This window comes from Drosophila suzukii, unplaced genomic scaffold (genome assembly GCF_043229965.1).
Source record: "Drosophila suzukii unplaced genomic scaffold, CBGP_Dsuzu_IsoJpt1.0 scf_5, whole genome shotgun sequence".
NCBI lineage: Eukaryota > Metazoa > Arthropoda > Insecta > Diptera > Drosophilidae > Drosophila > Drosophila suzukii.
The window spans coordinates 1,104,673-1,117,823 of NW_027255937.1; the positions used below are offsets into that span (position 1 = coordinate 1,104,673).

General features: G+C 54.7%; 1 protein-coding gene across 1 annotated transcript; it reads left to right on the plus strand.

The window, feature by feature from the left end:
• Window positions 1-1,469: 1,469 nt before the first annotated feature.
• Window positions 1,470-11,935, plus strand: LOC139354952 (uncharacterized). Its single transcript, XM_070999231.1, has 2 exons — window positions 1,470-4,439; window positions 11,460-11,935. Exons 1-2 carry the CDS (start codon window positions 4,316-4,318, stop codon window positions 11,933-11,935), a joined length of 600 nt encoding a protein of 199 aa, XP_070855332.1. The 5' UTR covers window positions 1,470-4,315.
• The last annotated feature ends 1,216 nt before the right edge of the window (window positions 11,936-13,151 follow it).

Here is a 13,151-nt window from a genome sequence, read left to right on the forward strand (position 1 = left end):
AGAGTGGGCGTGGCAAATTTTTTTTTGGATCAATCGATAGGTATCGACGAGACCAATACATTTCAGTTAAAATTTTTTATCTAGCATGAAAATTGTGGGCGTCACAGGTTTTCGCGGTTTGTGGGCGTTAAAGTGGGCGTGGCAAACTTTTTTTTGGGTCAATCGATAGGTATTGATGAGAACAATACATTTCAGTTAAAATTTTTATTCTAGCATCAAAACTGTAGGAGCCACAGTTTTGGGCGGTTTGTGGGCGGTAGAGTGGGCGTGGCACTGTGCCGAAACAAACTTGCGCTGCGTAAGAAGCTCAGGAATCTGCACGCCAAATCTCAATAGCCTAGCTCCCATAGTTTCCGAGATCTCAGCGTTCATCCGGACGGACAGACAGACGGACAGACGGACAGACGGACAGACGGACATGGCTAGATCGACTCGGCTAGTGATCCTGATCAAGAATATATATACTTTGTGGGGTCGGAAACGCTTCCTTCTGCCTGTTACATACTTTCCGACGAATCTAGTATACCCTTTTACTCTACGAGTAACGGGTATAACGAGAGAGCTAGATAGAGAGAGCTACTTTTCGCGATGCAATTAATATAAGAGATCGAATTAAGTTAATTAACTGCTGCGGCTGCGTGACCCGTCACACTCCCCCCGTTGGAAGCCTGGGATTCAACATCATCCTTAAGGGGAAGCAGACACAGCTTGTTTACTGCTCGCTTTGTCACTCCTGATGCTGTCTTCAGAACGGCAATTCGAGCAACCCCATCTCCACCGAACAGAAGCTCGATCACTCTGGCGAGGGGCCTTTTCATGGGAGGAAGGTTTTCGTCCTTGACCAGAACTAAGTCATCGACAACCATGCCAGGTTTTGGGGTGCGCCACTTGGACCGCTGCTGCAGTAATGTTAAGTATTCTTCCTTCCATCGGGACCAGAAGATCTGCTGCAAGTAAGTCACGCGTTGCCATCCATCCAAGCGATTAAAGTTAAGACTGGTCAAATCCGGCTCGATGAAAGAGGAAGGCGAACCACCATTCAAAAAATGTGCTGGGGTTAATACTTCCAGATCAGCTGGGTTTTCTGAAAGCGAGACTAATGGTCGAGGCAAAAATCCAACGTAGCTCTCTGGTGATCACTGCTGAGGAATAGGCGCCTTAGTTCGAGCAGCTCATTGCGAGCGCCAACAAAGTTGGCTGGATTATCAGACCAAATCTGCCGCGGCCTTCTTCTAGTGCATATAAATCGTTTGAGGCCATGTAGAAACGATACCGTAGAGAGATCCTTGATTAACTCCAAATGAATAGCCTTCGTGGCGAAACAAATGAAGGCGCAAACGTAGCATTTTACTGCAAATGTCAATGCCAGTGACTTCGAACGCATGAGATCCATCAAGTCGCTCCTTTGGAAGATCCGCCATGATATGTTTCACTACTCGAGGCTTCATTCGAAAGCATCTAATGCCTTCATAACCGTCTTCCTCCCCCCAATAGGCCAATATTGGGATCGAATTATGCCGAGCAATGCCCGTGGCCCAGTGTGCAGATTGCGTTCATGAAAGTGAGTAATAATGGCAATAGTGACCGAATGACTCCGTGGTAATATAATTGGATGACGCCCATTAAAATCCAGAGAAGAATTTCTCAGCCGGCCATCCACTCTAAGAAGCCCAAATTGGTCAATGAATGGCGAAAGAGCTGCGAGCGAGCTGGAGGAGTGCACCATTCCCTTTGACTACAATGATTTGAAGTCATCCCATAAATGTGAGCGCTGGACAAGACGAAGCAACAGCAGCGTACCGCCTTGAAGGTCAGACACCGTGAGCGTAGGGCGATGGATGCGATTACTAAACTTATAGACGTATCCGAAAATTCTTTGAAGGGCAGCAAAGGAATTGGCAAGTTTTGAACTGGCCACTATGTCTTCGTATGGAGATTTTGTTAGTAGAATCCTCCGGCGAACCTCAAGCATTGGCTTTTCAGCACTGATTGGGGTCGGCCAGTCAGCTTTGGGGCCACAGAGGAATTTTGGTCCATGAGCCCAGAGAGGAGACTCGTTGAGCTCAGCAGGAAAAGCACCTCGGGAGAGAATGTCAGCTGAATTTAAAGAAGTTGGAACATATCTCCACTCCACTGACTCAGTTAGCTCTTGAATGGCAGCTACTCGGTTCGCTACAAATATATTAAATCTGGACTGCTCGTCTCGGATGAAAGCGCAACAGCAGAGTCGCTCCAGCAGTAAACCTTTCCCTCAAATGCACTCGTCCCAGCCACTTCTGCGATGAGCCTAGAGAGGAGTTCCGCCCCACACAGTTTCAACTTGGGCACAGTGAGTGTTTTCAAGGGGGCTACCCTTGACTTTGAGCAAAGTAATTGAGATCGACCGTTGCAAACGATGTAGACACAGGCACCATATGCTTCTATGCTGGCATCACAAAATCCATGAATTTCACTCTCAGAGTTTGGAGAACGAACCAGCCGAGGAAATGACCCATGCTTAATCTGCCCAAAACTCGTACTTATAGCACTCCATTCCGTATTCTGTGACTCAGGAAGGCTTTCATCCCAGGATAACTTCTCCTTGCACAGTTGTTGAAGGAAAATTTTCGATTTTGTGATCACAGGTCCAATTAACCCGAGAGGATCGTAAAATCGCGCTATTGCAGACAGGACAGATCGCCTGCAGGAGCTTAATGTTGACTTTAAGACCAGAAGGAAAACAATGATTGGTCAGAAACTGGATCCCAAGCGAGACCTAAGGTTTTTGCAAAATCAGTGCCATCATCAAACTTCAAATAGTACTCCTTATCCTTGTCTGCAACTCCATCCAAAACAGTCGACACATTTGAGCACCACTTTCTAAGCTTAAATTTTCCCTTGGCTAGAAGTTTTGATGCCTGATCCATAATGATGACTGCCTCTTCCTTGGACTTGGCTCCAGATATCAAATCATCCACATAAAAATGACCTCAGCCCCAAGCGGAATGCATAGCTCGCAATGCCAGAAATGATGATGGCTTCGTGCCATAAGTAACGGTGTCTAGCTTAAACACCCGCTATTGGTCCTGGTGGGAACCCCTCCGCAAAATGCATTGCAAATGGCTGTTCTCAGGCTGAACCCTAACACAACAGTACATTTTGCAAATGTCTCCTGTTATTGCTACTGGGTGTGAACGAAACCGAAGAAGAATCTGGAACAGCTTAGGCTGAATAACAGGGCCTGCCATAAGAACATCGTTGAGAGAATAGCCTGAGGAACTGGCCGCCGATCCATCAAAAACTACGCGAAACTTTGTAGTGGAGCTATCATCCTTTATGACGCAATGATGAGGCAAGAAGTATCGGCACAACCCGATGTCAGCGGCAGAAACTGATGAGATATGTCCTAGATCGAGGTATTCCTTTATGAATGCTGCATATTGAGCCTTTAAGGCTGGCTGACGATTCAACTTTCTCTCTAGGGACAAGAATCTTCGATAAGCTTGCTGGTAGGACTCTCCCAAAAGATCTAGATTGATTTTGGCAGGCAGCCGAAAAGAATAATCACCAGCTGGCAAACGAACGACGTGTCTTACGAAATATGCTTCACAGTCCAATTCTTCCTTAGTAGCGCGTGTAATGGGCTCGGCGCAGCTTTCCACTTCCCAAAATCGTCGAAGAAGATCATCTAACCGATCGAAACTATTCTCTCTACTAGCGAGAAGTACATCTTGAGACGACATTAAAGCCGAGTCATTGGAAAAGCCATAACCTCCAGAAACAACCCAACCCAGACGCATCTTTTGAACTAGGGGTAATCCAGGTGGGAGCTTGATTTGGCCAACGCACAACAGCTCGAAAAAGAGGCTGGCTCCGATTAAAAGATCCACATGCATAAAACCTTGGGCCAGCTAACTGTATATTTTTTGGTATGTTCTGTGAGGATGCGTGAAACACACCCTCCACATTTCGCCATTTCTATTCTTTCCGCCACGAAGGCATACAATTGGAGATTACGCCACGAAGGCCATTTCTTTATAAGTTATAATATATAATATAATTACAATATAAGTCGTTACGCCACGAAGGCCATTTCTTTATAAGTTATAATATATAATATAATTACAATATAAGTCGTTACGCCGCGAAGGCAATTTATTTAAGTTCAAACTAGAAGCTAAGCCTATCCGATTTAAATATTGCGCGCACCAGGGCTGGAAAACCACCCAGTGTTGGTCGACCGAGGGCCAACAGCTGATAGTGCCGATAGCGATAGGCGGGAGGTTCGATAAGAAACTGTGTTGGGAAACGAAGAAACCCGGCAAGCCGGGCTTACATGCGGCCGCAAGGGCGGAAGCTCGCTCTCATTCTCGAATGGCAGCCAAGGCGATCAGACCTAGGAGCGGACTTCAACCCGGAGTGGTACAGCGGCACGAGCGTCGGCACGCCGGATCCAAGGAGTAAGTGGGACAGACAATAGCGATCAGACTGAGTGCGAGTAGGGGTAGTAGTAGTAGTACTAGCGAATAATAAAGACAAGAGAGAATGAAGAAGTATGTGTCCGTGTGAATTTGTGCATTTTTCGGGAACCCACGTGCAGTGATTTGTGCCGGTCGGGAATCGTGTTGCGCCAGAGCTGCTTACTCAGTGCAAACGACCACCCGATCGCCCACAAGGAGCATAGGAAAGGATCGCCTCTGGCCACCCTCTCCTGGGAACCCCGCCCCAATTACGGTTTAGGTAGGCGCGAGCCACGTGCAGTGATTTGTGCCGGTCGGGAATCGTGTTGCGCCAGAGCTGCTTACTCAGTGCAAACGACCACCCGATCGCCCACAAGGAGCATAGGAAAGGATCGCCTCTGGCCACTTTCTCCTGGGAACCCCGCCCCAAATACGGTTTAGGTAGTCGCGAGCCACGTGCAGTGATCTGTGCCGGTCGGGAATCGTGTTGCGCCAGAGAAGCTTACTCAGTGCAAACCACTCGATCGACCACAGGGAGCACAGGGAAGGGTCGCCTCCCGCCATCCTCCCCTCGGATCCCTACCCCCCCTACCCCAGTAGCTTGTGAGTCGCACATCCAGGGGGAACGGCCACGCCGTCCAGTTTTGTTGGTATTTTCTCAGGGATCGGCTACGCCGCTCGTTTCGTTAGTATTTTCGCCGGGAGCAGCCCCGCCCTCCACTATACCTTTCGAGTGCCGTGTTGCGCTAGAGCTGCTTACTCGGTGCAACACGGATACTCTGGCCTCCTTTCCCCACAAATCCCCGCGGCAACTCCCCGTCCAGTTTCGTCCCAATACTTTTCTACAAATTTAACTGTAGAGGACCCTGGCCGGACTGAGTTTTATCCCAGCCTATAAAAAAGGTCCTTACAGTTTGGCGCCCGAACAGGGACGAATAAGGACGACTAGATATCCTTCAGGAGAGTTGGGTTTTTACCACCAACCGCATGGCCTAAAGACCCATGTCCAGTAGACGAGATTTAGAGAAAGATAGGAGACCGCAGGAATAGTTAGAGTAGGGGATCCCGTAACGCTGCGCCCGCCAATGCCAACCCACTCCCGGAGCGCCACATAGCCACGTGGTCTCCCACGAAGCCGTCAAGCGCATACCGCGCCCCGAGCAGCGCCCCCAGAGCGGCACAGCAGCGCCCAACAAGCGCCCAGCGATCGGCGTCAGTGCACCACCAGCGGCACCCACCCACGTGCCCACCAGGAGCACGCACAGCGCGGCCACCGCGCCCTCAGCAGCGTCACCCGCGCCGCCAGCCGCGCCGTGCAGTGCCACCCACGTGGCCATCAGGTGCCCACAGAGCGCCACCAGCAGCGCCAACAGCAGCGCCAACCGCGCCGGACACGTGGTCACCAGCCACACAACAAGCGTCACCAGGAGCGCGCAACGAGCGGCCCCGCGCCCTCAGCAGCGTTCAGCGTCCATCGGGCGGCGTCATTTGCACCACCGAGCGCCACCAGCAGCGCCCACAGCAGCGTCCTCAGCGGCATCCGCGCCCAACGCACAGCCCCACGAGTGGCTACCACCGAGCGCCATCAAGCAGGGCAACAGTCCGATCAGCGCTGCCGCGCATCAGTCGCGCCACGGGAAACGCCCACCACGTGCTCACCAGGAGTGCCCAACAGGCGCCATCAGCAGCGCCAACCGAACGCCAATCACCGCGCCCACAGCAGCGCCCATCAGCAGCGCCCAGCCGCGCCCTCAGCAGCGCCAACCGTGCCGGATACGTGGTCACTAGCCACGCTACGAGCGCCACCAGGAGCGCCCAACGATCGGCGCTGCCGCTCACCAGCCGCACTCACCGAGCGCCAACGGGAGCGCTAGCCGCAACCACATCGGTCAGCCAGTGCCGCACGTCAGCAGCACCTGCCGTGCGCCCAGCGCCCAGTCATGCCACTAGGAGCGCTCACCGAGTGATCCCCAGCAGAGCCATCGGCAGCGCCACCGCGCGTATGCCCAGTGTCTCGGGAAAGAAAACGTCAGAGGACGCAGAATCAAAGCCTGATCCGGCAGCTGCCGGACTGGAAGACGACAGGTTTTTCACCGCATCCGGGGGTGATTCCACGACCGCAAACATGGAAGGACGAGCTGCAGGCTCTGCTAAAAGAGTTTGGACTTGACCCGAACGGCCAAGTAGACGAACTACGACCACGATTGGCATCCTTCATCGGAGGAGGAGACCACAGCCCGGCTCTACGAGAGCGCTTTGCCGCACTGGAGGCAATATATTCGGAAGCACCCACCCAGTGGACGTCCACCAGTCGGGCCACCTCACCGATGCCCGGAATTGAGGACCACACGCTTCCCGTGCCCTGCTTAGGGAACCTACGGAAAAGCACTGGACCGGAGATACCGGCCGCCAACCCAGCCGCCCATCTTCCGCACAGCCCTATATCCGCGGCCGTGTTCGCCGAGAAACTGCGAGGATGGGGCGTACTGTTTGACGGACAGTCAGACCCCGTTCATTTTATAGAACGCATCGAGGAAGGTGCCACTGCCTACAATGTGAGAACGAGTGACATACCGAGGGCCGTCATTGGACTTCTCTCAGGCCGCGCCGAAGGCTGGTACCGGGCATACCAAATGCACATCGAGCCATGGGAAACTTTCCGGAGAGAGTTTCTGGAGTTTTTCTTGCCTCCGCGGTACTACCAGAGCCTAGAAGATGCCATCCGGACCAGGCAACAACAAGTGGGCGAGCCCTTCAAAATATACGTAGTGGAATTACGCCTGATGATGCAACGCGCCAAGTACTCACTAGGCCAGGAGCTCGAGCGGATCTACGAGAATTTGATGCCGGAGTACCAGCTTTTCATACGGCGACATGAGTTCTCCCCACTAGAGGGGCTTACCCAACTGGCCACTGCGTTCGAAATCGCACGGGATCGAGACCCCGTTCGACATGCAGCCCTAATTCCAACCGCAAGCTGGAATTCCGGCAGGGAGAGCAGCGGAAGACCCACACCTCGACTCCAGAACTTTCTCGCTCCAACGCCCTCTGGACCCAGGAGGCCGGCGATATCCAACGGGATGATCGCCCAGGAAGCGGAACCACCGGTTGACGTCGGCCGAGCTTGTCACCGCTGCGGAGAAATTGGACACTTCACACGAAAATGCCGAAACCCACCGCTGATGTACTGCTGGGACTGTGGGAAACGAAGCATCCGTACCATCGACTGCTGCCGCCGGACGGAAAACGGCCAGGGTCGCCGCCCACGTCGGGAGCCCGCGGTGACCCACTCGGTGCTCCCCCATCACTAGATTCCCCACTCCGCCTGGCGGGGGGGCGAATTGTTGCCAATGTTACCATCGAGGGACAACCTTTCTCGGCAACAATTGACACAGGAGCCTCGCGAAGCTTTGTCAGCGAAGCGATCGCCAAGCGCTTAGACTCAGGAAGAAACAGCAGAGAAGTCCGCTCCCGCATCTCTCTGGCGGATGGATCCCAGAAAGAGGTGACCAAGGCCCTCCGGGCGCAAGTCGGCTTAAACGACCGACAGATCGGGCTGACGCTACTAGTCCTGCCAACGATCCTGGATGAAGTGATTTTGGGCATCGACTTTCTTTGCGCCATCAGCGCAACTCTAATCTGCGGGCAAGTCTGCTTGCAACTAGCCCCACCTGCCACCCGGAAGGTAGAACCAACCCCAGATACGCGGGCGACTCCTACGGCCGCAACCGCGCAATCCCCAAGCACACCCGGTACGCCGCAATCATCGCAAGGCACCGAGGGGGGGACCAAAACAGTTCCAAAGCCTGCTCCGAGGACTCACATAAAGCCAAACGCGCCAGTGCGGAAGACAAGTCCTGACCCCTCGGGACCCCCGTTGTCAAGGAACCCGTCCGGCGACACCGCGGGAACCTGCATCACCACGGAGAACAGGTACGGCCTACAACCGCAGGCGGACGCCGCCACGGCAAAGGAGAAGAACCCGTTTCGACGCCCCTCCACGAGCGCCCTGTTGGCCACCACAACGGTGGAAACTCACACGCGCAAACCAGCCACCTCACCTGGGCCTGGGGAACCACAACGGAAAATCGGTGTATATCAGCTGCCAGCCCAGTCGGACGCAGCCAGCGCACGGAAGCACAACCCGTTCCGGAGCCACTGTCCCCACGGACACCTGGCCACTGTAGCGGAGGACCCAACCAGGCTACAGGTGACCGAAGAACCTCACGCCGAGGAAACCGCCCACTTTCTGCAGGAGGAGCTACAGCTTTTCGACGAGCTAAGCGGGCCAACGGAGATCGCCGAGCATACCATCACTCTCCGGGAGAATAAGCCACTAAAGCAGCGGTATTATCCAAAGAACCCTGCCATGCAGAGCATAATCAATCAGCAGTTGGACGAGCTATTACGAGACGACCGAATCGAGCCCTCCCGTAGCCCGCACAGTGCCCCGCTGGTGCTCGTGCGGAAGAAGACAGGGGATATGCGGATGTGCGTCGACTATCGACAACTCAACGCACATTCCATACCCGATGCGTACCCACTCCCACGAATCAACCACATATTGGAGCGGCTACGGAACGCCCGGTTCATCTCAACGCTGGATCTTAAGAATGGATACTGGCAGATCCCTATGGCGGAAGGAAGCCGCGAATGCACGGCTTTTACCGTCCCTGGGCGTGGACTCTTCCACTGGAAAGTCATGCCCTTTGGACTGCATTCTGCCCCAGCAACGTTCCAGCGAGCCCTTGACAGCGTCATCGGGCCGGATATGGAACCCCACGCCTTTGCCTACTTGGATGACATCATCGTCATCGGGGCGACGTGGGAGGAACATGCCAGGAATCTCAGGGAAGTCTTCCGACGACTGCGGGAAGCAAAGTTTCGGCTGAATCAAGGCAAGTCCAAGTTTTTCCAGAAAAAGCTGGTATACTTAGGCCACTTGATCAGCGAAGAAGGCATCAGGACGGACCCAGATAAGATAGCTGCTATCCAGGGACTACGCCCGCCAAACCAACGTCAAGGAACTCCGTCGCCATTTGGGCATCGCATCTTGGTATCGACGCTTCGTCCAGGATTTCAGCCCATGTCCCGACTCCTCAGGAAGGGGGTCAAGTGGAGCTGGGAGGAGCCCCAACAGCAGGCATTCGAGACACTCAAAGCCAGACTAACGGCCGCACCGGTACTGGCCTGCCCAAATTTTGAATACAAGTTCCAGCTTCAGACGGATGCAAGGGATACAGGACTTGGAGCAGTCCTCACTCAGAGCATCGATGGAGAGGAGAAGGTCATCGCCTACGTAAGTCGACGCCTCGAGCGAGCCGAGGAAAACTACTCCACTACCGAAAAGGAGTGCCTCGCCATAGTTTGGGCCACGCGGAAGCTACGCTGCTACTTGGAGGGCTACCAGTTTGACGGGATTACGGATCACCTCGCTCTCAAGTGGTTGAACTCGATTAAAAACCCCACGGGCCGTATAGCCCGGTGGGCTCTGGAGCTGCAACAATACCAGTTTACCGTCCTCTATCGGAAGGGCAAATACAACGTTGTCGCCGACGCCCTCTCCCGACAACCCCTAGGGATGCTTCAGCTGCTCGCGGAACACGGAACTCAGTGCAAATGGATCCGGAGGATGCAAGAATAAGTCCAGAGGCGCCCCGGAAAGTTTCAGGATTACACTCTGGATCACGGACAGCTGTATCGACACATCGGACACACCTCAGACGTGGGAAACAGCAACCCATGGAAGCTTTGCGTGCCTCGGGAGCAGAGACAACGAGTGCTGGAGGAATGCCACGACCACCCTTCTGCTGGTCACCTGGGCATCCGGAAGACTCGCAGACGGATTGCCCAACGATATTTCTGGCCGGGATTACATCGAGACGTTGTGCGGTACGTCACCAGCTGCTTGGTTTGCCAACAATACAAGGTGAGTCAACGCAAACCGGCGGGCAAAATGCTCACCCGCCATCCCACGGAGCAATTTGCGCTCGTCGGAGCCGACTTCGTTGGACCTCTTCCTCGGACCCGACGAGGGAATACCATGCTGCTCGTATTTATAGATGTCTTTTCCAAATGGGTCGAGATCATACCCCTAAAGAAGGCCACAGCCGCCCAACTGGAGTTTGGATTTCGGGAAAGGATAATATCCCGCTTTGATCTGCGACAACGGCACGCAGTTCACCAGCCGCGGTTTCAAGACATTCTGTCGCACTAACGGCATCAAACTGGAATACACAGCTCCCTATTCCCCGCAGCAGAACCCCACCGAACGGGCAAACCGGACCATCAAGACAATGATAGCCCAGTACGTGGACCAGGATCACAGGACATGGGATCAGCTACTGCCAGAGATCTCGCTAGCCATAAACACGAGCATCTCAGATAGCACCGGTTTCAGCCCCGCCTATCTGGTGCAGTGTAGGGAACCCAGATTGCCAGGGGCCCTCTTTGATGTGGTCACGCCTGGTCTACACTCGTCGCTGTTGGACCCCACTGAGCGAGCTAAACGACTTCAGGAAGCTTCCCGCACTGCGCTGGAAACCAACCAGATGGCTTCTCAGGAACAAGGCCGCCACTACAATTTGCGACGTCGCGAGTGGAGACCTCAGCTCGGATCACAGGTTATGGTCCGCCTCCACCACCTGTCAAAGGCCAGCGAAGGCTTTAACGCGAAGCTTGCTCCTAAGTACTCGGGGCCATTTAAGGTGCTGAAGTTCCTCTCCCCGAATATCGTCAGAATACAACATAAGAAAAACAGGAAGAGGCGAACAGCAGGAGTAGGCGACCTGAAGGAGTACCACCAACGCAGTGACCAACTAGGGGACCCGGAAGAAGCCACCGGAGAGAGCGCGTTCCCAACATAAGGGAGTCGACGAATGTACCCAAAGCATCGTAGTAATAACTTTAGTAGAAAACTAGGTTAAGCTGAGAGTTGTACCCACTAGATAAGTCGATCCTCGCACTCAGGCAGGGCCAGTAAGGAACGTAGGCCTAGGCTAATATTCTAGCAATTTACAGATCGGAACTACAACAACAGGATGGAGCCTTTCTACCCATACTTCGTCGCAGGGGTCTACCAACCGGTCGACCACCGTGACTCGGACACGGATACCAACGACGGCGCACCCCCCAGCCGGGACTCGGTCCTGTCAGACCGGAGCCCCACACCACCCAGCTTCAGCCCAATCCTCAGCCTCCAGTCACGCGAAGCTCGTAACGGCGACTCCATCTCCACCGTGCCGTGGTCGCCGGACGCAAGCATCGCAGTTAGCGGCGAGCCACCTGCGGCGTTTGCAGTTGGAGCATCGGGGGACGAGGACGACGACCCAACAGCACCCACTGTGGCCCGTTTGGCACGGCTGCAGGTCTTCGAATCCGGCGAACCGGGGACGGCAACAGTTCACCGTTCGGTGGATGCTTGGATCCAGAGCCAGGAGCGCCACGCGTTCGCACCCGGCTACCTTGAGCAATGCCGGTGGGATGCCGAACGATGACCCTCGGGAAGCCCGATGTCTTCCGATGACTCCTCCGTGGCGATGGACGGTCGCTTTGGAGCCGGGCAACTTCGCGCGCCCCAACAGCCGGTCATCGACGAAGCTAACCGGGCCTGGGAGGACTACGGCGGCTACGTCAACCCAGAGCCTGGGGAAGCCGACGCTGGGAGGAGACTCAGCTCCGGGCACGGTTCCGACGAAGCCAACGAGGAGGAGGACGAAGCCAACGAGGAGGAGGACGAAGCCAACGAGGAGGAGGACGACGCCAACGAGGAGGACGCAGGACCCGCTGCTGGCCAGGACCCAGGAGTCGGAGGAAACGCTCCCCAGGGTTTCGTAGACCCGCCACCGCCGGCCCTACCAGAGGCATCGCCCGGATCACCACCAGAGCGGCCCCCGAGGGCATCTCCCAGAACGCCGCGACAGACGTCACCCCCAGGAGGTGGAAGCCACTATACCAGTCCGCTACCACGAACGCCCGGACGTTTGCAAAGCTCCCCACGAACCCCGGAAGGGATGTTTCGACCGCACAGCCAGCGATCGCCGCACCCAATATTGCCGGGCCTGGGCACCTCTGCGCGCTCCGTACCGCAAACTCCCGGCCGCACGATCGCACCAAGCGAGCTGGGCTGGGAACCGGACCTGAAATTGTTCCTCAGCAGGGAAGAGGAGGATGAGGTCCTGCAAGCCCTCTGGGAGTGTCCGGACGCTGGACAAGTTATGGAGGAGGGTAGACACCCACCAGCGACGACTGCCTACAGCCCTAGTCGCATCCATCCAGGAGCAGGATCGACGGAGGGTGCGCTACCTGCACCAGGTCGTGGGTCATCGGTTCCGAGTCACTGTCACCGCCGGGCGGGAGGTGATCGTTTCCCTCCGCCATAATCACGCCGAAGAAAGGGGGGGGTGTGAGGATGCGTGAAACACACCCTCCACATTTTGCCATTTCTATTCTTTCTGCCACGAAGGCATACAATTGGAGATTACGCCACGAAGGCCATTTATTTATAAGTTATAATATATAATATAATTATAATATACGTCGTTACGCCACGAAGGCAATTTATTTAAGTTCAAACTAGAAGCTAAGCCTATCCGATTTAAATATTGCGCGCACCAGGGCTGGAAAACCACCCAGTGTTGGTCGACCGAGGGCCAACAGCTGATAGTGCCGATAGCGATAGGCGGGAGGTTCGATAAGAAACTGTGTTGGGAA

Excerpts from the sequence above, each read along its gene's own strand:
- LOC139354952 (XM_070999231.1), top strand. The coding sequence starts at position 4,316 with ATGCGGCCGCAAGGGCGGAAGCTCGCTCTCATTCTCGAATGGCAGCCA. Across the intron at positions 4,440-11,459 it reads CGGCACGCCGGATCCAAGGA|ATCGGAACTACAACAACAGG; the intron begins GTAAGTGGGACA and ends AGCAATTTACAG.